The 24,904-nt window shown below is 46.9% G+C and overlaps 1 protein-coding gene across 5 annotated transcripts in view; it reads left to right on the forward strand.

Annotated features, from left to right (window-relative positions):
- The window catches only part of DRC4 (dynein regulatory complex subunit 4), a 126,421-nt gene extending 101,795 nt beyond the window's left edge, over positions 1-24,626 (forward strand). For all 5 annotated transcript variants that reach the window (XM_085892659.1, XM_085892661.1, XM_085892660.1 and 2 more), the window contains one exon: positions 20,380-24,626. In XM_085892659.1, coding sequence (XP_085748785.1) covers positions 20,380-20,529 — 150 coding nt within the window. In that variant the 3' untranslated portion in view covers positions 20,530-24,626. The remainder of the gene's footprint in view (positions 1-20,379) is intronic.
- The last annotated feature ends 278 nt before the right edge of the window (positions 24,627-24,904 follow it).

Consider the following 24,904-nt stretch of genomic DNA (forward strand, 5'->3'; position numbering starts at 1 on the left):
CGATTTTGAGTTTTTGGTATCAAGCGACTGAATAAACGCCGTTGTGATTTTTGGGTAGCCTAATGTCTCAAGTATTCAAAAAAGGTGAGCGGACCTTTCAGATCAGTAGCTTAATACCCCTATGGCAGCCATTTTTAAAGATGGCCGCCATATTTTTTGAAATCCATATAAGCTAGTTGAGTACAATAAGTCAACTTTGGGTTAAGGTAGAAAGACTTGTGAGGGCTCATTTTGTTTGGTGGAACCTGCTGAATCTTATGATATGTGGATTGTTTAGTTTTCTGCGTTTCTGAGCTCAGCATTGAACTTTGTACGTGAAAATTGTGACTATTTTGTCACATTTCATCAAAATATGCAGAGAACTTCCCTCACTACATCGTTAAAACTATTGTTCTGGTGATAATTTTACTTTGGTTGAGTCAAGATGGTTCTTCTGAATCTATAGAATGTGTAGTATAACCCATGTGAGGCCATTATCCCACTGAAAATGGATATGTTTTGGAAATTCATTTCCGTGTATTGACTGAATTTTGGGTAGGGGTAGTCGCAGTTCATAATGAAGTCCACTCCCCATGTATCAAAAGTTTACTCAGATTGGTATTTTACTTCAAAATATCCACTTTTAACAAGGTTTGCACATTTTTCTAAATTTGATTTAACCCTTTAAGACCGAAAATATCCCGCAAATACGTTTTTAGGTCATCTCTACCGAGATGACCTAATAAAGCCGGACCAAATGTCCGTCCGTCCGTCCGTCAACAATTTTCCTTTCCGATCTTGATGAAACTAAGTATGTGGGAAGAGGTCGATGAGTGTTGCACAATGATATAACTTTTGTCCGGGTTCAAGGTCAGGGACGAGGTCACGAGGTCACGTAAGTTATAAAAAATCGCCATTTTCAAAACCTATCTAGTCTGCCATTTTACAAGATATTCGGCAACTGTTTATTGATTATGATAGTAAAAAATATTATCTTGTATCTAACCGGACAGATTTTTGAATTTCTTTCCCATTTGATTGTCACGTGATCTGGAAGATGGACAAAAACGCCGATGCGATTCGCAAAGGAAGGAAGGAGAAATGAAATATTAATATAAAACACATTTTTCGCCTTTTATATTTATACATTTTCCGCCGAAGGTGCAAAAGTTTCAAAACCCGAAATGTAAACGTCGGCATTTATTTTCAAAATATAATTTTATGAAAATAATCTCGGAGAGCTAAGCATATTTTTTCGTTTTTTTCTACAACCGGAAGTTAAATGTCCCCAGAGAGTGGACGGACCGGAAAACCACGTATTGCACTTACTGGTGATTCTGATGTGTTTATCCGGGTACTAAATGAACAATACATATTTTTTAATTATGTCATTAGTAGTATTATCCTAGTGTATCTCTGTGAACTATTTCAATCTAAACGGTTAGTTTGGACTGTTTCGCGGTTACCTGAACTGAACATTGAGAAGTTGTGGTACTATAGAGATGACCGTTACCCCCACACGGGGGTAATTTTTTTTTAATACCCTGTGAATAAGTAATTGCACGCGTACTCCGAGTCGGGAAATGACAAAGAATAATCCCACAGGTATAAAAGTAGTCATCAGTTAGTCACAAGAAGAACCATAGATTTCCTATTGTCTGTTTTGAAAATTCAGAGTTCTTTCTGGGACCCCCCTGTAGTTCTTAATTCACCGTGCTGCCACCATGTGGAAACACAGCAAAACGAATTGTTTGACATAACTGTACATTTCCTTCACTGGGATAAGGGAGAAGATTCTCATTGATTTTCATTTATCTTATCTGTTATGTTCATTACATGATCCCAAAGTTTTTCACAAGTTGGTATCATCTTTTACTTCCCATCAACCCCCCATCTGGAAAGCTGTTTGGATCTGCTGGACTGTGTGATCTACCGGTTGAATCTGGGATAATAGCAGAAGGGTCAATTGAGAAGTCTTATTGGGTCAGCAATACAACCGAGCTGTGCGTCTTCATAAAATCGTTTATGAAGGGATGATGCGACAGGTTTGGTCAGGGTTTTTAGAGTGGTTAGACAACAGCCACCATGATGATCTTCACACGCTTGATGAAACCTTTCGATCTGTGGCTGATCTCCACGAAAATAAGTGCTCTGTTACACTTGAATCACTTGAGCAAGACATGTCTTGCCAAAGGATACTTCAACTTTTTGAGGTATACTTGGGTGTTCTGCGTAATGATAGAGGTCCTGTTTCCGCATTCTGGATGACGTACATTGATCTGGTGGAAATATTACTTGGTCTGATCAGAGCCGATCGTGAAGGCGATTAGTATCTTCACCTAGCATGTATTCGGAAGATGATTCCATGGTGTTTTGCAATGGACAAAACCAATTACTCACGCTATCTTCCAGTTCACTACGGTCAGATGATGATGCTCAATTCTGTTTGCCCTGATCTTCACCAACATTTTCTCAATGGGGGGGTTTTCTGTTCAGCGCAGCAGTGGAAACCCATTCGGGAAAATTGCTGTAAACCAAACCCTTGAGAAAACTGTAAATAAAGATACACAAACTTCAGGTGAAACCAGAGGGTTTAGCATGAAGCATGAGACCTTGTCTCGGTACTACCTCACTGCAGAGCATAGGGCAGAAGCCTTACGTCAACTCAGGGAACTAATTTTCATCCAAAGTTCCTCAGGACATCAGGATCTGCAGAGATCTCACATCAGTAAAGATGAAGCGGATGTAAAGGCTGTGCAGGAAATGCTGGAGAGTAACTGGATGAATCCATTTGACGAGGGATATTCCAATCTGGTGAGCATTTCTACTGGGCTCATCGCTCCACCCGATGTCTGCAAGGACTTGCTCAGCGCACAGGAGAAGGGGGAGGAGGCGTTTATGTGGTTTACTTTGAAATTGGAAAGTGGAGAAGGTTTCTATGAACCTATAAAGAGACTGAAGCTGAAAACATTTGCTGACCTACAGAAAGTAACAACTGTGAAAACACGAGACAAAGAGGTAGTCCTGAAAGCAGACAACCGGCTCTTTGGTAAAATGATCCTTATTTCTGAAAACAGAAAGCTGGATATGAGGGACGTTCTTTCGTATCCTCTAGGACCAAAACCATGGTCATTGGCTAATGGGGATGGCACATTAAAAAAGACCGACAAAGCTCGGCTTGGGAATCATATTGAGAAAGAGGCAGCGAAGGTTGATCCACCATCAGATCGAACGACCATGATAATTGATGGCATGGGCTTAGTTCAGAAAATGAATGGGGACAATCACACATTTGCTGAAATGTCACAGAGGATCTTGAACTATGTACTCAACGAGGGGAAGGGAAGCAGCAGAATTGATGTTGTGTTTGATACTTACAAGGACAGTTCGATAAAAAATGCGGAGCGGATGAACCGAGGCTCTGCTGAAGGCATAGTCTTCAAAGAGATCCGGGCGGGCCACAGGATAAAATAATTGGAAAAGGCTGTTGTAAAGTGGGGAGAGTAAAAATAATTTCATCGAATACTTGTCAAGTCGTTTGAAGGATCCATCATGACAAAACAAACTCTTAGACACAGAACTTTTCGTCGCATCAGGCGAAAAATGTGTAAGGATGGAAAGTGACCGGGTAGAGGAGGTTTCCGAACTTGAGTGTAGTCAGGAAGAAGCTGATACTAGGCTGATTCTACACTGCAGACATGCTGCTTCTTCTTTTTCGAAAGTGATGGTTATATCAGAGGACACTTATGTCCGAGTGCTCCTTGGATTTCATCTTGAATTGGGAACAAGGGTACTGCTGAGACGAGGAAAAAAAGAACCAAATTCACATTATTGAAATCAACCGCCTCGGAACAATTCTTGGGAAGGATGTGTGTAATGCTCTGATCGGACTGCATTCCTGGACGGGCTGCGATACAGTCAGTGCATTTGCAGGACAAGGAAAAGTAAAGACGTTGAACAATATTCGGAAAGATGAAAGCTGTTAGAGAGTGTTCTCTGACATTGGTAAAGACTGGGAGCTCAGTGATGAAACATTTGCTCTTGTTCAGGCATACACATGCAAAATCTATTCATCGAATACAGAGATCAAAGAAGTCAATTCACTCAGATATGAACTGTTCAGGTCCAAACGGGGTGAAGTGACAACAGGACAATTGCCACCTTGTTGAGATGCGTTGTATAAGCACACTAGAAGGGCTAATGATCAGGCTTCCATATGGAGAAGAAGTCTGGAGAACAAGCCGGATGTTCCAAAGCCAACTGATGGACATGGTTGGACCGTCACTGAAGGGGATGTAGCAATTCAATGGCTTACCATCCGACCTGCACCAGATGTTGTCCTGTCTTTGTTGTCTTGTGATTGCTCCCGAGCGTGCAAGAAAGGCACATGTTCATGCATCGACAATGGTTTATTGTGCACACCGGCTTGCAAGTTAAAGGAGTGTGCTAATTGGAAAGAGGATGAGGATGAAGATGATTTCACGCAAGACGTAGATGACAGCGAGGATGATAGTGATTCGTGATTTGAGAAGACTCTGTTTATTGCCACAGGCCTTCCTAAAGCATTATAACCAACTTTCTAGAATCAAGATAGATGCTAACTTCACACTACAGTGGGCTTTTGGTCAAACTTTCAATTCATGGGTCGTTATAAGTATTTTCAAGAATGTTTCACGAAAACTTGGCCAAAATACCTCATTTTTCGGATATATTTGTCATTTTTTTTTTTTTTTACAGAAAACGACATGTAGAAATAACTTTTATTATGCATGAGAGGAATTTGTATGTAACTTCCAGCAAAATGATCCCAAATAAAAGGGTTTAATCCATTCCAATGATGAGTTATGACATTTTAGTTATCTTCCCCAGTTTCGTCGGAGGGAATGGCGGCCATTTTTGAAAATGGACACCGTAGGGGTAATTCAGCTACTGAAATGAAACGTCCGCTTGACATTTTCTGACATCTGAGATGTCAAGCTACCCAAAAATCAAAACGGCGTTTATTCAGTCGCTTGATACCTACTTTTCACCTGGCTCATGGACTAATGGCAAGTGCTATGTTCTGCAAGACCTTTTGGTGCTGGGTCTTTCTCCATCCATAAAGGTTGAATTACCTCCTCATTAATGTCATTATTGTCACCAGCCATCTGGATGAAGACACCAGAACAGATGTTCGATGGAATGACAACTCCCATTTCTTCTGTTTTAGCCAGAATCTCCTTTGCCAGTCCGGTGTCAATAGCCTCTATCTCATCGTAGGACGAACAGTGGCCCATTCGGTTAAGCAATGTTATCAGTTCCTTTGAACCAGTTATGTGACAAACTACCATGGCAAGACTGGTGTGCTTTGGAGTCTTAACTCGTGCATGCGACGAGCAATGAAGTAGATCTTGCGCCACCATGATGACCTTCCTCTCGTCTGATCGATTCTTGCATTCTGCCGGAAAGTTCCCAGCATTGTCACCATCATCAGCCGAAATTACCCAGCGTAAGAACCAGTATACACTGTCTGGTATAAGTGATTTCGCTGTGATGAGTCTCAGATCGTCCGTGTTCAGAGGCTTGACAGGAATACCATTGCACTCAGCAATATCCCCTCTGATCAGCATCGCAGTATGATACAGAAGTTTAGTGCGTTCTGTTTGATGCAAAACTTGTTCATCAGCAGAAAAATCTTCGTCTTCATGGGGCTCAAATGTTTTTTTGAAGGCTGCATTCAGAACATCTTGCAGTGATATTGAGCTTGTATGCATCAGTTCTGATTGCTCTCTAATTCGGGGCTGGTGGAATACCACCTCATCGCCAAAATGCCTCATCAATCTGAGCTTCAAATGCTGCTTTGTGTATTTGATGGCCTTTTCGTGGTCAACACCGTGTGTTACTAGAAGACGTTGATATTTTTCGAGAAGATTGCGCATATCGTATGCCTTGCCATGCTTCAAATCTGTTTTAAGGCCATCAATTAGGTCCCAGAAAGCGCTGGTGTATTGCTCTTCATTTTCGCTGGCCTTAAAAGTGCGATGTTTTATGTTTGACTTACTGGTGTACTTTGAAAAGTATACTTTGTGATATTTTGCTTCAGCTGCCACAAGGTCACCGTTTACTCCACAGATTATATGCAACATATCTTCATCACCTAAAGCTTCAGCAGAATCCTCGATAGATTGACACTTCAAATGTGCTCGCATTCAGAATTTCCATCACTTTTTTGTGGGACCTATTCTTGCAGAACATGCACTTTGACGAGTCTGCAAGACTCGACTGTGATCTGGACCGTCTCCCTAGCTGATCTGCGTCCATCGTATCCGATCCCGAAACTTCAGACGGCGACAGAGATGGTCCTCTTCTCTTCGCAGTAATATCGAGATTGTGTTTGCTCGTGCAGGACTTGTAGCAATTTGAATGCCAGAATACATCCATGGTCTGGAGTCTCTGTAAATCTGGAAGCAGTCGCCCATAATGCTCATCTTGCCTGCACTGCAGTGCAGAAACGAGCCTCTCTATGGAAGTGCTCTGTCCCTTTCGAAGAACATCCTGTGAATCTTCTTAACGGAGTAAACATTTGTCATAGTTTGTTCTCTTTCTCGGTTTTCGTGGTGGCAAAACAGGAAGCGCGCAAGCACTGCTGGTATCATCATCCATGTCTCCATCAAATCTACAAAATCATACGAGGTTTAATCCCTCACAGGCTGCAGTCTGTAGCCCTGAAGACAAATTAGTAACAGGTCAAGATACTTTAAGATGAACGTCCAGGTACTTTTGGAACTGTTCATCTACCTGAAACGAAAATAAATGTTATTACAAGTCTGAAGACGACGATGGTTCACGAGCGGTATTTGACGAAGTAGATTGTTTCAGAAGTCAAGGATGAGACAATGTGATAATGTTTGACCAAGTTATAAAAATGATCAACATGATGTGGTACGAGTGACAGGTTATTAGCTGCAAAATGTCGAAAACCCGGTTTCGTTCAACAACTTTCAAAATTTGAACTTTGCATAACCTTTAAAGGTCACAATACAATGTTGTGGACATTAAAATAAGGAAACAGGATACGTGCTATAGCTTATTGGAGTTAGTTCGTCGAAGGTCGAAAACCCGGTTCGATTCCCACAACTTTGAAAATTTGACCTTTGTGACCTTTAAAGGTCAAAGGTCAAGGATTATGACCTTTGGTGCAAAACTTCCTCTGGAACATTCCAGGAACAATATAACGTCATATAGGCTATATGGCATTTCACACTCATCGGATTATCCATACTTTGATGAAATCAGCATAAAAAACAAACTTGAAGGGGGCGCCACGGGCAAGGTGTTCAAGATAGAGCAAAATGGTTTCAAGACTTTAGGTGGGGAATGACCTCAAGATTATGCATAAAAAATATTGTCATCCGAGCTCTCAAAGTTTGGGCGGTCGTATGATTTTTATGTCAAAATTCGAAATTTTCGAAGTTCGTGACCTTGTGACCTTGACCTTGGGACAAAAATGAAAAATCGAGCTCCGTGGGGCTATGCAGGTGCCATTGTGCTAACCAAATACCGAAACCCCTGCCAGATCCGACAAACCCCCGAGGAGAAGATGCAAATTGAAATGGGCTACTCCCTAAAAACACAATTCGCAATTTTCTTAGTTCATGACCTTGTGGCCTTGACCTTGGGACGAAAATGAAAAATCGAGCTCTGTAGGGCTATGCAGGTGCCATTGGGCTAACCAAATACCGAAACCCCTGCCAGATTCGACAAACCCCTCGGAGAAGAAATTTTTTTATGTCAAAATTCGCAATTTTCTAAGTTCATGACCTTGTGACCTTGACCTTGGGACGAAAATGAAAAATCGAGCTTCCTGGGGCTATGCAGGTGCCATTGGGCTAACCAAATACCGAAACCCCTGTCAGATTCAACAAACCCCCTCGGAGAAGATGCAAATTGAAATCGGCTACCCCCTAAAAACACATGTTTTTTGGGCGTGGCTCCGCCCATAATGGGCGCACCACGCCCATTTTCAGGAAAACACAACTAGATCATGATATAAACCTCCCACCAAAATTGTCAGGATCGGATCAAAACCCACGGAGCTATGCTCGGGACAGACAGACAGAGAGACAGACAGACAGACAGACGCACAACAATAACGAATATAGTGGTCACTTATTTTTTTCGTGAACCAATAACAATCAGCAGAAAGTCATTACTCATCAAAATGGTACATGTGCAAACCATAGATGATTTAGGATACGTTCTTTGCCAACGCGGTCGAGCTACATATATTTAACAGGCAAACTGTCTCAAGATCACAAATAATACATTTTGTACAGAGAACGGCACAAACATTATGCATTCAATAGACATTCAGCAAACAGAGAAATACAAAACCACAAACACGCTTTTTCGATTTGCCAGGTGAATTCTACTACATGTTTGTTGCGTTATGGGATTCTACATATGAATTTTGACTGATACTTCACTGAGCGTAATTTATATGTATGCACCAATCTCTTCTCTTTATATCCATGCATTGTATAATAATTGGAATGAACCAGTTCAAAAGATACAATCGACTAAAGCAACCCACCATGGATCACATTCTCCCATTGATGGAAAAATAACTTTATTTGACCCCCACCATACAAAATGGCCTGTAGAAAAAATGCTATACCACAATTTGAAGTGACACCCACCCTAAAACTGCTCAGGAGAGGTTGCCCTAACATAATATGCATTCAGACCTTGTATGTGGTGTGGGTTGAGCAAGACCTTATTTTAAGGCCTATATGGGAAATAGCTCCTTCACTAATGAGTCGCAGAAAGCTTTTGCTGAAGTGCCATGGCAGGTGAGAGAGGTACCAATACCCAGCCATCTGGCATGATGACAATTGAAGTCACCACATATATGGAAGAGTTATACAATGTTGCATAATTTATACAATTATCAAGTGGTGGCAGTGGATATCACACACACACACACACACACACACACACACACACACACACACACACACACACACACACACACACACACACACACACACACACACACACACACACACACACACACACACTTCTCCTTTTACCAATAGATGCAAAAATGTTGTATCATTTATGTTGTGGTCCCGGAACCCCAAAAAAATGTATCGTGGCACTCACAGCCCATACACCTCCCACTCTCATCCCCGTCTTTCCTCCAAAACATGATCAAGTCATTTTGAAATGACTTTGATAGGGGGTTTCTGTGCATGCGTGCCAAGCATTCTGCTGCAGATTACATCATTTTGAAACTCCTGTATTGTATTGTGTTACTAGTGTTGTGGGCCGGGGGTCGGGTGAGTAGACCACTGGGGGGGGGGGGTAGACCACTATCTCGGGATCCCACCAGACTCCCCGGAATTGCAGGCCATCGCTAACCGACCGTGAATGCCAATAACTCAACTACGTGACCTAGGGTCCTCCGTCTATGGGTTAATCGTGTTACCTAATTAATCACGTGACCTAATTACCGGCGGACACACCCTCGGTACGCCTTGCCTAACTGGATTACTTTACCGGATCAGATGCAGCCGAGCGACACTGCCAAGGACGTACCAGCGAAAAGGTACGGATCGTTGGGAATAAAGTCCCGGCTTGGTTAGGCCTAAGTCACATTTGCTCTATGGCTAGGATACGGCGGCTGTACCCCCCCTGAATTGACATAAACGTGCGGCGGCCGCAGAGTTTCTGAGGTGGCCTCGGGGTGGCCCGTATGGCTATCTTTTACAGGCCATAGGGGTCGCCGTGGAATTATAGCGCGGAGTTATAACTTTTTTCATTTCTTCGTTGGCCTTAGCAATTCGACAAGCCAAGCTGTGACGTAGATGTGTTCCACGTCGACCGTACGGTGGGCTTACGTTATTCGTGTGGCTGCCGTAGGCTCTTATCAATGAAAAAATAATTTTGCCAACCCCCAAAAAATTACGGTGGCGCACTATTTCCACGGTCGCCGTAGGGTAGTCCTAAGGCGTCCCTGTGTTCAACGTACGGTGGCCTTGCGGTCTGTGTGACTACCTGCGGGCAATGCAGGGTCGACGCACGGTTCCCCTACTCCCGCCATGCATCCTACGTACGGCCTCCGTGGCAGTCTGCATCGACCGTGCGCTACCGCTGGAGATCGGAGTATAGGTGTTTGCCTATACAGTGGTGCCCCGAAAATCCCAATTTATTTCGTTCCAGGAGGCTGTTCGGATTGCAAAAAGTTCGGATTCCAAAACTATTTTCCCAATAAGAAATAATGGAAAGTGAATTAATCCGTTCCTGGACCCCAAGAAAACCCACTTTCAAGACACTTTCAACTGAAATTACCCATGTTTAAGGTAAAATAAGATGAGTAAATGACCTTCGGTGGTGGTGTATTGTATGTAAACTGGTACAATCACCACATACAAAGGTCCACACAGGCTCGTGCTCCGGCCTGGGTTCCGATCGCTCGCACACTCTGCGAGAGCGCTGCCCCCAGGGCAGCTCATCAAACATGATGCCCCCAGAACCACAATCACTTTCATCAAACGCATCGGGCTGAGGTAATCATGGATATTCCAAATTACAACCGGTTTTTCTGTGAAATTATATCCTTGCCCGACAGTCCATCACACCACGTGATCGGATTGCTTTTTTGTTATTAATTAAAACACAAGATGAGCAAAAAAACCCAGCACAAATCAAGGTGAAAACACGAGGTAAAGTAGCGATTGACACACGAGAGATGCTTTCACGAGTACTTCTACCGACGAACTGAATGAACAAAGCGCGACGATGCGGATCGAGCAGGCGGGGGAGACACGCGTGAACAAACATGAATGTCACGTTGTGTTCAGTTTTTGAAAATTTGTTCGGTTTTGAGGGCAAAATTTTCTCGAAAAAATTGTTCGGATTCCAATTTGTTCAAACAATGGGGCGTTCGGATTCTGGGGGCACCATGGTACTCCGAACTGGTATATTCAGTTATATATACAGGTATATTCCAAACTGTTGTATTTTTATTTCAGTAAAAAAAGAACTGGTATATATACCCACTCGTTACCATCCGTCTGGCCACACGTTCGCCTTAGGGCCCCCCTGCGGTCGCCTTGCGGGCACCTTGAGGCTACCTTGCGTCTGCCTTGAAAATTCTATGGCCGTTGCAGGGACGCTCTAAGGTCAACGTGCGACATCAAATCAAAGACCGTACAGCACCCCCACGTTTTCGGTCTCCACAATTTCTAAATACGCCGTGCGGCTACCCAAAAAATGAAAACATGTGACTGCTACATTGTGTGACAGTGGAAATACTGTGGCCGCCCTATAATTGCTAGTGGCCGTAGATTTTGTAGACCCTACGGCCGCCGTGCCAAATGTGACTTCGGCCTTAGGATACGGACCATGCTGGATCTATGAAAGAAGACAAAAACGATCTGGGAACATTTCTACAACGGATTTATTAACAGGCAGGCAAGGAAAGATATGTGGCACGACTAATAGCTTTTATTGTTGTATGTGAGCAGAGAAAGGAAGAAAATTGTGGTGCAACAATAATCAAGCAACTTACCAAAGCAGACAGAGCAGAGTTATCCGGTATAATTCTTGTACAATCTTAACTTGAGCGAGGACAGAGGCACCATTACACACGCGCACACACACACACACACGCACATCCCGATGAAGAGGAGTTAATGAAGAGAAAAAGAGGAGAGGAGATGAGGCTAACGGTCTCTCAATACCTTGCACGATTGCCCGACCGCGCCACCAATATGTTTTGGGGGGGATGCTCTGCTGAGCGACACCTCCCTGACAGCTGGCGCAACATCTCCCTCTTCGTGACACTTTGAGCAGCCAAACATCGATCCAAAGAATGGCGCGCCCAACAGGTGTGAAGGACGGACTTTGGGCGGAGTCAGAAGCGAGTGGGCCCGGCGACGAGACCGTGAAGAAGGCGGAGTCAGCAGGCGAATTGGTAAAGAAGGGCGGGGCCAGCAGGCGAATGGGTGGACTGTCGATCCCAAGCCAGACAGAATGAGCCGACAGGAACGATGGGCAGGAACGACGACAGGAACTGGCACTCAAACTCGAACTCGAACTGGATCTTGTTGCTGGAGCTGGAACTGAAATCCACCAGCAGACGGGAACGCAGCGCAGGAAAGACGACCACCAGCCCAGGATGAGCCGACAGGAATGAGCAGACAGGAACAGTGAGCATAAACGACCCTGGAAAGACGATGACGACGGACAGCCCGCGACCCGTCCTTTTATCGACCCCGTGGTGCGGGTGGGGGTGACGACCCGAAGCGATGTGTCGTCACCCGAATCGGGTGCTCCGGTTGGGCCCCAGCCAGCACATGGGCCGGCCGCCATGACCGGAAGTGGCTTCACTTTACTTCCAGTCAGATGGTTCCAAGCTGCGGAATCGTCTTGCTCCGAGCACCGTGACATGAATCGCCCTGCACCGAACTCCCGGGCCACCCACGGTGACCGGCGGTCAGCGTCGGTCAATGCGCTGCCTGTCTGTAAGCCATGCGGCCCGAGCCGTATAGCGCGCCTCTGCCTGGCTGCAGCCTCGCCGGGTGGAAAGGCGAGAGGACGTTCGCCGTCCGCGGGGGGCACCTGCGGCCGCGGTGGCCAGTGAAGACCGACGGTAACATGCTGTGGTAACACATGCGCAGACCCAAATATGATGTGTGCCACTCGTGCCCTGCTCCGTGTGCGACAATAAATTATCCCGGGACTGCAAGTGGGTCCGCCGCCATTAAGTGCGTGACCATTTATCAAAGCTGACAATCAAAGTGTCGTGTGCACGGTGGCAGCCCTGATCTGTGTCAGGGAATTGAGGGAAAGGATTGGATATAATTATTAGATGGAGATTCGGATTGAAGAAGAGTGTGCCGCATGCATACTGTAATTTGTTAGCACTTGGTGTGCTGCTCCATCTTCTTCCTCAGCGCGGCATTCCTGCAGTGCGCCGTTAGGTTGGTTATTCTTCTGGTCTCGGCACGGCATTCCTGCAGCGACGTGGTCATGTTGGTTACTCTTCCAGTCACCTGAACAGTGAGTGGGTGGTCGTTGTGGTGTCCGAAGTGCAGCGGAACATGGAGAGCGAGAGTGTTAGCAGTAACTCCGCTTTATTGCGCGTCCGGATGTACAGCACTGCCACCCCGAGCGGGCGAGTCATGATGTACGAAAACCCAATCACGTGATACAGCACACTCCTCCCCTCGTAAAATGACAATTCAAATGATGAAATGACAATTATAACATGACCAAACGAAACCAATCAACATTCAAAATCCTCCAAGTACCGCGGCCGTTTCCTGACCCGCCTTGGGCGGGCAGCGACGCCAGACGGCCCAGGCTCAGACGCCTCCCGGCTAGGTCGAGGTGACACCCTCGCCGGACTTGCCCGATCCGCAACAACAACCACCCCCGGTCGACAAGCTTGCTCGTCGTCCTCGGGCCGGACTGAATCAGGCGAACACCCCACGGGCGTCGGCACTTCCGGCCCTGGCGATACAACGCCTGGCCACGGCGACAACACAGGAGGGGGTCCCACATCGCTCGGCACGGGGGGGGGGGGTGACGCTGAACAGCGATCATGCATTTGGTCCACATGCCGCTTCCACACCTCCCTACCATCAGTCCGCACCATTTAATTCGCCGGCCCCAGTATCACAGATACCACAGCCGGCACCCATTTCGAACCGTGGAAATAATTGCGCACCATTACCCGCTGTCCCACATCAAAACCGCGCAGCAGCGTCGGGGGCGACACCACCCCACTCACCGACCCTCCAGGTCGCAGCAAATCTAGTCTGGACCGCAAAGGCATGAGACGAATGGCAGGAGAATCGCCCGTGGCAGGATGAATAGCATTCCTGTATTGGAGCAAAAAGACATCGACCACCGCCTGCACAGGTGCAACACCCCACCCCCCCCTCCCGCCCTGCGCAAAACCCGTTTCAACATTTTAACAAACGACTCTGCCTGCCCATTCGTCGCAGGATGATACGGTGCGGACCTTAGATGTCGAATACCATTTTGACGCATAAACTCATCAAATACACCTGCGATGAACTGCGGACCGTTATCAGAGACCAGAATCTCGGGTAATCCATTATTAGCAAAGATCGTCCGCAGTTTTTCTACTGAAATGTTTGCTGATGTATGCTGCATTACTACAACCTCCGGCCATTTAGAGAATGCATCGATCACAATCAAAAACATTTTGCCATTAACCGGCCCCGCAAAATGCACATGGACCCTCTACCAGGCCTGGCTGGGGTTGGCCATAGTCCCGAAGCTCGACACGGGTTATCAGCATCTGTTTGACACGTGGTGCAATGCTTAACCAACAGCTCAAAGTCAACAGCTTAACCTGCCACCACAACAGGCTACGAGCAAGACTCTTGGTCTTCACGACGCCAAGGTGACTGACATGCAGTTCTTCCAAACACTGCTGCCTGAACTTCGGTGGAATCACCGCCCTCATTCCCCACATAACGCACCGTTGGACCAACGACAGCTCCGATGCGCGCGACGCGAAAGGCTGAAATGCCGGTGTTGAAGGTAGATCGCTCCAATTCCCCGTAGAAATCGCCTGAACGACACGGGCGAGCACTGTATCATGAGCCGATTCCACCGCGACCTGTTTGGCCGTGATCGGCCCACTTTGGACCTGGCACAGCACGAACACATCAACCCGGTCGGCTGACTCAGATGCAGCTGCACCCTCCACGCAAGGCAAGCGCGAGAGCCCGTCGCAGTTAGCATGCTTTTCGGTGCTTCGGAACTGAATATCGTAATCGTAAGCAGCAAGAAATAGACACCACTGTTGTATTCGCGCCGCCGCTACCACCGGTACCCCACGGTCGGGTCTCAGGATGAATTGAAGTGGTTTGTGATCCGTCTGCAAAGTGAAATGCCACCCCAGCAGGTATTGATGAAACCTCCGCACAACCCAGCCGAGGCTGAGAGCCTCGCGCTCGATCTGGGCATATTCCCGCTCTGCTGCGGACAGGGTCTGGGATGCAAAACAAACAGGCCGCTCGGAACCATCGTCCATCCTGTGGGACAGCACTGCCCCGATGCAATATGCAGAGCTGTCGCATGCCAATAAGAGCGGAAGCGCAGGCTTGTAGCGTACGAGGACCGTATCCTCTGTGAGCAGCCGCTTGACGCGGTCGAACGCCGCCTGGTGTGCAGGCCCCCAGGCCCAGCGCTCGTCCTTCCTGAGCAACCGCGCTAACGGCGCAAGCTGTGAGCTGAACCCGCGCACGAACCTTTGGTAATACTGTGCCATACCAATGAACGAGCGCAGCTGCGTCCTGTCGCGAGGCGGTGGCATGTGCTGAATCCCCTCCACCTTCCGAGGGCCTTTCAACAGCCCCTCCGGCGTGATTATGTGCCCGAGGTATTCCAAGCGCTGCTTGAAGAACGCGCACTTGTCCCTGTTCAAGCGCAGGCCGCACGCTTCTAGCTTCGTCAGCACTTGGGCAATGTTCGCAAGATGCTCGTCCGCTGTTTTCCCCGCAATGAGCACATCGTCCAGGTAGGTTTGAGCAGGCAGGCCAATGCAAACCTGATCCATGGCTTTCTGCCACAAGGCCGGGGCCGAAGCAATCCCAAAACAGAGCCGGGTATATTGATCGAGCCCTTGACACGTGTTGATTGTCAAAAGGTCGCTACTCCCGGGATCCATCGGCAGGTGAAAATATCCATCACGCAGATCAAGCTTCGTGAAGTATTGACTCCCCGCCAATCGTGCATATATTTCATCGATTGACAGCAGTGGAAATTGCTCCATGCTGAGCCCCGGGTTAACCATGGACTTGAAGTCCCCGCACAATTGGACGTCTCCATTCCGCTTCAGCACCGTGATGACCGGGGTGGCCCAATCTGAGTACGACACCCGTTCGATCACTCCACAGGCCTCCAACCTATTCAGTTCACCCTTGACCTTGTCCCGCAGGGCATACGGCACTGGTCGTGGTTTACAAAAACGAGGAACCACCCCCTCCTTCAGGAAGAGCTTTGCCTCCACGCCCTTGAGTTTCCCATGGTCGTCGCAAAACAAACCTTGATGTCTTTGAAGAATCTTCTCCAACTGATCCTCCCACCAGCTCGGCACGGGTTGCACAAGGTGAACGGCGGCCCAATCTAGCCTGATGCGGGTTAGCCAGTCTTGGCCTCGGAGAGACGGACCCTCCCCTGCATGACGTACAACGGAAGCGCGGCGACCTGGCCTTGGTACCGCACAGACACATCTGCCATCCCGACTGGTGTTATCTTCTCGCGGGTGTACGTGAACAGTGTGAGGCCGGATCTGATAAGCTTCAGGTCGTTGAGTCTACGCGCGGTCTGTTCGCCGATGATCGACACCGCCACTCCCGTATCGACCTGAAATGTGATCGGCGTGTTGTTCACTTCGATTTCCACCATCATCGGGCGCGCTGCCGCAGGGCCAATTGAAAACAGGCTCATCAACGGCTGCCGGTTCCGCCCCGGGTCGCCTCGCACATCGCCGTCCATGACCGTAACGGAGGCCAATGCCCCTCGGCACACACGCTTCAGATGACCCACCTTGCGACAATGTAAATACACGGTGTCTTTATACGGGCACACACGCCGCAGGTGTCGACCTCCGCATCCCAAACACGTCCGCGGGGTCACGTCGCCGCTCGTGCGGCCGCGCGACGATGTCTGGCCCAGGCCCGCACCGAAGGTCGTGCGTGCGTCCCGGGGCGCTCGCGACATCGCGTGGGCCCCCGGGCAGTCCGGCATGCTGTGGCCGGTGATGGCCCGAATATCTCCGAGAGTATGCTCGACAGCTGTAGCAGTGTCGACCACTGAGGTGAATGTAATGGCTCCACCCTTCAGCCGTAGAATCGCCGAAACCATTTTCGCATCTTGTAAACCAGAAATAAAACGATCTCTGAGCCGAGCTGGACGCTCCTCTGCCGTGAACTTGCAGGCCACGGAAGAATGCTTCACTCGCACCACGAAATCAGCGACGCACTCCCCTGTACCTTTCGTGAGGCGATCGAACTGGTATTGAGCCAGCTGTAATGACTTCTCCGGCGCCATGTGTGCTTTCATCTTCCTCACAATGTCCTGAAACGACAGCGCGTCCCCACTGGGCTTGTCCGGCGCCACCAAATCACTCAGCAGCCGATAATGTCCCGTTGATAGCGAGACGATCAAGATCGACTTCTGTTTGCTCTCGTCGACCACATCATTCGCGTGGAAATAGCACCCCAACTGTTCTGAAAACAATTCGAAGTCATCTCCGACGAAAACGGGCACCTGTCCATGCGCCGTGACTCGTCCACTCAACATCCTCGTCAGCCAATTGTGGTGTCCGAGGCGCAGCGGAACATGGAGAGCGAGAGTGTTAGCAGTAACTCCGCTTTATTGCACGTCCGGATGTACATCACTGCCACCCCTAGCGGCCGAGTCGTGATATACGAAAACCCAATCATGTGATACAGCACAGTCGTTGCTGTGGGGGCACGCACTCCGTGCAGCATGAGCGGTTGGTGTTTTATTCTTATTTCTTCTGCGAGGACGCATTCTTATGGGAAGGCACGTGGCCGTGGTTTTTATCGATGGGTGTCCGAGCGTAGCGCTTGCTGGCTCACACGAGGACCCCTTGCTTGGATTTACCTCAGGAATATAGAAAAATAATGAATAGGTATGAGTTCAGAGATTTAATCAGACCTAGCTAAGAGATTTGCACAACGCACTGTCCCGTTCGACACACCAGACAAGAAGGAAGGAACTATCTGAACGTACATTAATGAAATAACTGACTGGGGACCACTGTATGTTGGCTGCTATTGGTGTTGGAGGGATGCGGTTTACAGAACCGCAACAATAGTTTGTCTTCCACATTGCTGTTTCCTTCCCCCAATTCTGTCTACATTTTTGGGTAGTCTATCTCGTCGAAAAAAAAATTGAGATTTTTTTCTACCCTCATTGTCAGTATTTCCGTCGATATGTTTGTCTGTTGGGTAGTCGATCTAGTCGAGAAAAAAAATTTTTGAGATTTTTTTTTCTTTCTACCCTTTTCAGTGTTTCTGTCGATATGTTTGTTGGGTAGTCGATAGTCGAAAAAAAAATTTTTTTTTTTAAATATTTTTTGGAAATTTGTTCGACCCTTTTTATCAGTATTTCCGTCGATATGTTTGTTGGGAAGTCGATCCAGTCGAAATTTTTATTTTTTTTAATTGGGAAATTTGTTCTACCCTTATTATATCAGTTTTTCCGTCGATATGTTTGTCTGTCTGTCTGTCTGTTTGTCCCTCTGTTCGGTCCAGTGCTCCGTTAATACAATGGCGATTTCGATGAAACTTGGTTGGTAGGTTCATACCATGACCTAGTTGTGTGCAAATGAGAACCATTGCTATGGACACCAACGTTGCCAAACAACGGGACTTTGAAATTTTTGAAAAATCATAAAAAAAAATTTTTTCGGAAATCAAAAATCGGGCCACGAGCGACTGTGGGCAGTACATTCAGCCATATTGTCAAAAATTTCCAGCCGGATCCTATTATATGAAAACTGTCGGAGGAGATAGACTAAATGAACCCTGGTCGAAAACAAACAAAAAAAAAACGAAGTTCGTTATATCTCAGAGACTATGAGTCAGATTTACATGAAACTGGTATGGTAGGTTCATGGTATGTCCTAGTTTTGTGTGAAAGAGCTGTTGCTACGGACCCCTCCGTTGCCTAGCAACGGCCGAAAAACCTCCAAATGTGGGGGTATTTTAACGAAAAAATATCTGCAGCATTAACCCTTGAAGCTAGAATCATGAATTTTCTTGTGCTTAATCCTCACGTCATTCCCCATCGAACGGGCCCATCACGTCAGGTTCTATTGGGTTGTCGACTACCCATGTCCGCCTATCGTCTTGTATGTATGTCTTTTCGGTCCAGTGCTCCGTTAATGCAATGGCGATTTCGATGAAATTTGGTTGGTAGGTTCACACCATGACCTCGTTGTGTGCAAATGAGAACCGTTGCTATGGACCCATCCGTTGCCGAGCAACGGACCTTTGAAATTTTCAAAAAAATCTCAAAAATTAATTTTTTCGAAAATCAAAAATCGGGCCACAAGTAACTGTGGGCAGTACATTCAGCCATATTATCCAAAATTTGCAGCCGGATCCTATGAAAACTGTTGGAGAAGATAGACTTTGAATGAACCCTGGTCGAAAACAATAAAAGAAACGAAGTTCGTTATATCTCAGAGACTTTGAGTCAGATATACATGAAACTGATATGGTAGGTTAATGGTATGTCCTAGTTACTGTATGTGTGAGAAAGAACCGTTGCTATGGACGCTTTTGTTGGCTAGTAACGGCTGAAAAACAACTAAATTCGACTTGATTGACTACCCATGTCCGCCTACCGGCTTGTCTGCTTACCTTCCTCTCTTAATTTATTCACTTATCATTATCAAATAAAAATGTAAACAAATTATAAAACAGAAAAAAATATATTCATGTTGAAAAATAAAAATCAAAGTCCACCCCCCCTCCCCCAATGTTGCCTCTTAATACAAGTTATAAAAGTAAAAAGAATGGGGTTTTTTTGCTCACCAAGGTTCGACCTCCTGGTTTTTTAATTAATTTTGTTAGTTATTTATTCTGATATTTTCCAAAACATTTATTACTTGTTGTTGTTGTCTTTTTTTATAATACGTACATTTAGAGCGAGTTAAATGTGTAGCAGTAGGAAATGCATCCCTTTTTAATACTACACTATCATTCCATATGTTGCAGATTTTACACAATATTTCATTAATAACTCTGCAACATGTAACAATAAGCCAAAGTAATTTATCAGGTTGTATCAGAGCACCACCCATAGTGTACTCATCGTGTTATACTGACATATATCTGAGGGGAGGGGAAGGTGGGTAAGGAGGTAGAGAAAAAAGAAACAGACAGTAGGGTTGAGAAAAGGGAAAGTCATAAGTGTGGGACATGGCCAATGGTAGTTGAGTCAACATATATCAAGGTCACAGTCTGGAGATGCATGAGAGGCTCTATGTAAACCATATTTTCCATCCCTGCTGGGAAGCCAACATATCTGGAGTTTGCTGGTGATTCTCTGAGTCAACATAATGCACCCAAGCAGCCTTACATTTTGGTCAGACTCTCACCTATGATGGCTGGCGAGTCTGTTGGTTCCTGGCTATGCTTCATCTGGAATTTTTTTTCACTGCTAATAATATGACATCCAATTCAAGCTTTACCTTGAGCTTTAGACAATGTAGGAGAATGTATAAACAGAGAATTCTGCCAATGCAGCAAAATGTTAACCCAGCCATTAATTAAAATATTATCCATATCTCATTTAAGCCCTGACTCTCTCCCCCATCCCTCTCTCCTCCAACAGGCTCATAATGATCTTTTACGTGCCTACAAGGAAAAGCTGGCAGCACAGGGTCTGCCTCAGGTGGCTCCTAATTTCAAGCCTCTAAAGCCATCAACTGTCATGCAGGATATCTGCAAGGCTCCAGCAAGTTTGCAACCAATGCCAAGCTAGCATGTATTGCTGTTGCCACAGACAGTGTATCTCTGTCTCTGTCTCTGTCCCTGTCTCTGTCTCTGTCTGTCTCTCTCTACCTGAAGTCTAGATCAACTCGATGTCTATGAAGTATGAACATCACCTATGTGTTTACTAAATATGAATTTCCATCTTATACCCAACCAACTACTCTTTAATTGCTAGATATACATTTCAACATTGTACCTACGCTTTCTCCATTTACTGGCTGCAAACTTTTCTGACATACCGACAAACATTCCAATCTATTGGGCATGTACATCACCTGATCCAATGCTATGAAAATCGGCTTTACTTGTTTGATGATTGTTTGTGGTTTTACTTGGCTATGAAATGTTACCATTGCAAATACACCTCACCATTGACCTTATCCAATGGTCCTTTATGGATCCAACTCCAAAAAGAGATGTTGGAAACTAAGAAATCAAAATAGTTTGATTTAATTATTTATTTGATTACATAATCATTTCTTCAGTCTGATAACACATGAACCATGTTCATTCCTTTTTGTGTGAAACATTGTGTTGTTTGGACTTCGTCTTTTTTGCACCAATATGATTGATTGGTCCTCGAGTTGTTTTTTTTTGTTTGTTTTTTTTCAAAAACAACCCCGAGTTGTTTTTGTCACGTGTGATCAAAGCATTCAAACAAATGATAGCACCATCACAGTCCCACATTTCAACCAAAATGATCTCTTAACAATTGCAATACACGACTTTCAAAATGACGCATGAATGTTAAATGAGGCCTTTTGCGCATGTGCTGCTTTGTGTTTACACCGACTTAGTTCTGCTCGCCGGGCACCTTTAACCTGCCATTATTCGTATGAAATCTGTAATTCGACTAGTCTTTTAAACACAATTCTCAGCATTGAAACAAAAGAGTGGCAATTTCGAAATGGTTAACCATAATTGTTCTCGTCCTGAATGAAAATCTGACTCAAGAAATGGAGGAAATACGACAAATATCCGTAGATGAGACTGAGAGTTGTTTTTTTCCTATAAGTTCCTGTTAATACAATTCATGGCCTACGTACATATATATGTATGGATATATAAATATATATATATATATATATATATATATATATATATATATATATATATATATATAAATATTGTTGCGAATTCGCGCCCGCTGGCGTGCGAACGGCCATGTGACTCGAATCGCGGCACGTCGCCCACCGGACGGACAATTCTGTCGTGACCCTCTCAGACTAACGCGGGAGCTAGTCACGGGTGGGCCTTTCGGCCTCACCACGATCGTGCCAATCGGCCACCCGCGTGGGATAGGGTTGTTCGTCAAATTCGACCTACCTAAGTACCCACACGGAGGGTAGACCGGGCGATCGCACCTCGCCGCAGGTCGACTTCGGACACGGGCCACTTAAGCGACCCGTTCCGTACTATCGGGATAACCGAGCGGTGTTATCGTCGGCCTCGACAGTTCCGATTAATTATCGGGCGTATTAAGTCCACTACCAACCCTTTACGTGAAGCAAGATGGAGATTCAATTAAAGAAAAGACGAAGCGAAACGGGAAAACAGTTCAAGATGATGCACATTTATTCCGTGGCACACGGAGAGCACACATATACAGCCAAACAGAATGCACATATATCAAATGCTACAAAAGAAACAATGACGCAGAGATACTACCGACTACGCGAGCACACGGCAACACTTAAACAGTTTTACTTCACAGACGGCGCCGACACACATTTACTCAAAAGCAAAAGAAAAGGCCACCCTCAAAGACAAGGGGGCAGACCGGGCCTGTGGGCCAATATTTGTGCGGGACCTGAAGGAGCGGTCAGGTCCGCGAGACCGGGTGGGTCCTACCCGCGTCTTCGTGATGAGCCGCAAATGTGGCAGCGCGGCGGTGCCCCGTCTTCGTGCTCCTTCGCGAGTTTCGTTGGCACCGCTTGGAGTGGGGTGGGAACGGGGCCCCCTTTTCGCACTCTCTCAGTGTGGGGGAAAAAGGGGGGGGAATTGCTGATGCTCTGGGGAAAGAGTATAGCTGGCTTGCTTGGGTCCCGTGACGAGCGATTCCACCGCGACCTCGTCGCCGACCGCCGTCTTCCTTGCCTCGGACCCGAGCTCCTCGGACTCTTCCCCCAATTCTCCTCAGCCGACTGCCGAAAACCACCGGGACGCCCTCGCCTCCCGACTCCACTCCGCTCTTCCAAACTGACTCTGCCCAAATTCGCCTTGCGCTCGGCGCTTTATAGGCCGGCAGGAGAACCCATATGCAAATTTCCGGATCAGGACGAGCTTGGGGGCAGAGCCACACTCGCCCATTGGACGGAGAAAAAGGGGCGTGAATCTCCCCTGATCCCAGAATTTGCATATCTCGATTCCACACAGACGTGCCTGGAGGCGGGGCCAAACTGCCCCACGCTTGCTGATTGGATGGATCAGAAGTGGGCGTGTAGCATTCCTGATCCAAATTCTCCTCGGAAAGGCTGCATTTTGCACTCGCGGCTCGGCGCTTGTCTTGTACGAGCCCAGGACAGCCCGACGCTCGGTGCTCACAGGTGGTGCGAGAATGGCCGCAGAAGGAGAGAGGTGAAGGTGGTGGAGGGTTTATGGTGGTGGTTTATGGCCATGGTGCTGTTTGGAATGGCGGTGATGCGATGTTTGCGGGAGCGAGTTGTGAAGGTAAAGATCGTGGCTGTTGGCGTTGTTGTTGTTGTGTGATGGTTGGAGCGTGGTTGGTTCAAAATAAAGATAGAACATAAAAACGGCGATCTCAAAGCGTTGCAGCCCGAATGAATCACATTTATTCCCTCGAAACAACGGGTTTGGGGCTAACTACACATGTACTTACAGAGATATCTCACCTACGGGACCTGAATGGTGGTTTGCGAATTTCCACAACCGTAACAATATATATAGATGTATGTACTGTATATTGTTATGGAAATGGCCCTTATGGGACTACTAAGTATAGGATTAGCTCAGTTCCCCCATTAAATTCATGTATAGATAGGTTGTTTGGTAAAGTGTACGATAAATGTGTGACGAGAGGTGTAAAAGACTGTATTTATGTTCATACGGTGGTGAAACAGGGGCTCGATCTTCTTCCTCCCCTCTACGGACAATAGGCCCCTCCCAGTCAGCTGAGGGGTGTATCCTGGACAGGAGGTGACACGAAGGGGCGGAGCTTTTTGTCGGGAGTCTCCGAGAGAAGCGAGAAAAGGAAGGGAGAGGAACAAAGGGACCTCGTGGACAGGTTCAGTTTTGGAGTTTGGACGAGCGTCGGTCTCGAGGGTGCTTGGGTTTTGGAGGCCACGAGCGCCGAAAAGGAGTTCTCAGTTTGGAAGGCAATAGAGGAACTGAGAGGACGAAGCGGGAGTCGGGCTTTGAGGAGGGAAGCAGGAGAGGTTCCGCCGGAGCATCTGACGGTCCCTGCTCACCTCACGGCTCGACACGTTGTTGATCTGCCTGTGGAACTCGGACCTTGACTTGGGCCTTGTCTGGAGGACAGGCCAGGCCTGGATTTGTATGCTGAGATCGGCGGTCTCGCATCGTCGACGTTGCGCGGAGCTGGAACGCGCTGCGGAGAACGTGCGCACGCGGTGACTAAAGCAGGAAACGTGCTGCGCCGCCATTTCTTGCCGTACGGCGCGTTTGAGCTGGGAGTTCGAACCCGTGGACAACTCACACATAACCGAGAGAGAGATTGGCGGTCTCGCATCGTCGACGTTGTGCGGAGCCGGAACGCGCTGAGGAGAACATGCGCATGTGGTGATTAAAGCAGGAAACGTGCTGCGCCGCCATTTCTTGCCGCACGGCGCGTTCGAGCTGGGAGTTTGAACCCGTGGACACCCGCTTGTTTGTTACGAGCGACATTCGTGCTTTTTGGATGCTTCCTCTCGTCCCTGAGCCATCACCAAGTACTCTGTCTGCTTTGTCTGCACGTGTTGTATAAGGCATATTTCAGTAGTGATCCCCTCAAAACCTTTAGACTGTGGTTCCCTAGTTAAGAACGGGTTGATTGTTAATAAACCATTGTCGTGTTTATTGCTTGTGTTGTGATCTCTGATGTTCCCAAATAAATCTGGTTAATTCTTATGAAGTTGCCGCTATGGATTAATGCGTGTCGCGTCGAGGAACGATCCATTCGATTGGCATACCAGACCAAAATGGTTACAGACTGGTAGACTCTGCTCAGTCTCTGACAAAACCAGTCTGTAACCAGGTGGGGAGAGCTCTGCCTCACCAAACGTTGCTATACATTTGGTGAAGTTGCTTTACTGGAGGGAGGTGTGTGTGTGTGTGTGTGTGTGTGTGTGTGTGTGTGTGTGTGTGTGTGTGTGTGTGTGTGTGTGTGTGTGTGTGTGTGTGTGTGT

This window comes from Eptatretus burgeri, chromosome 8 (genome assembly GCF_056783735.1).
Source record: "Eptatretus burgeri isolate ZD-2024b chromosome 8, Ebu_testis_v1, whole genome shotgun sequence".
Classification (NCBI taxonomy): Eukaryota; Metazoa; Chordata; class Myxini; order Myxiniformes; family Myxinidae; genus Eptatretus; species Eptatretus burgeri.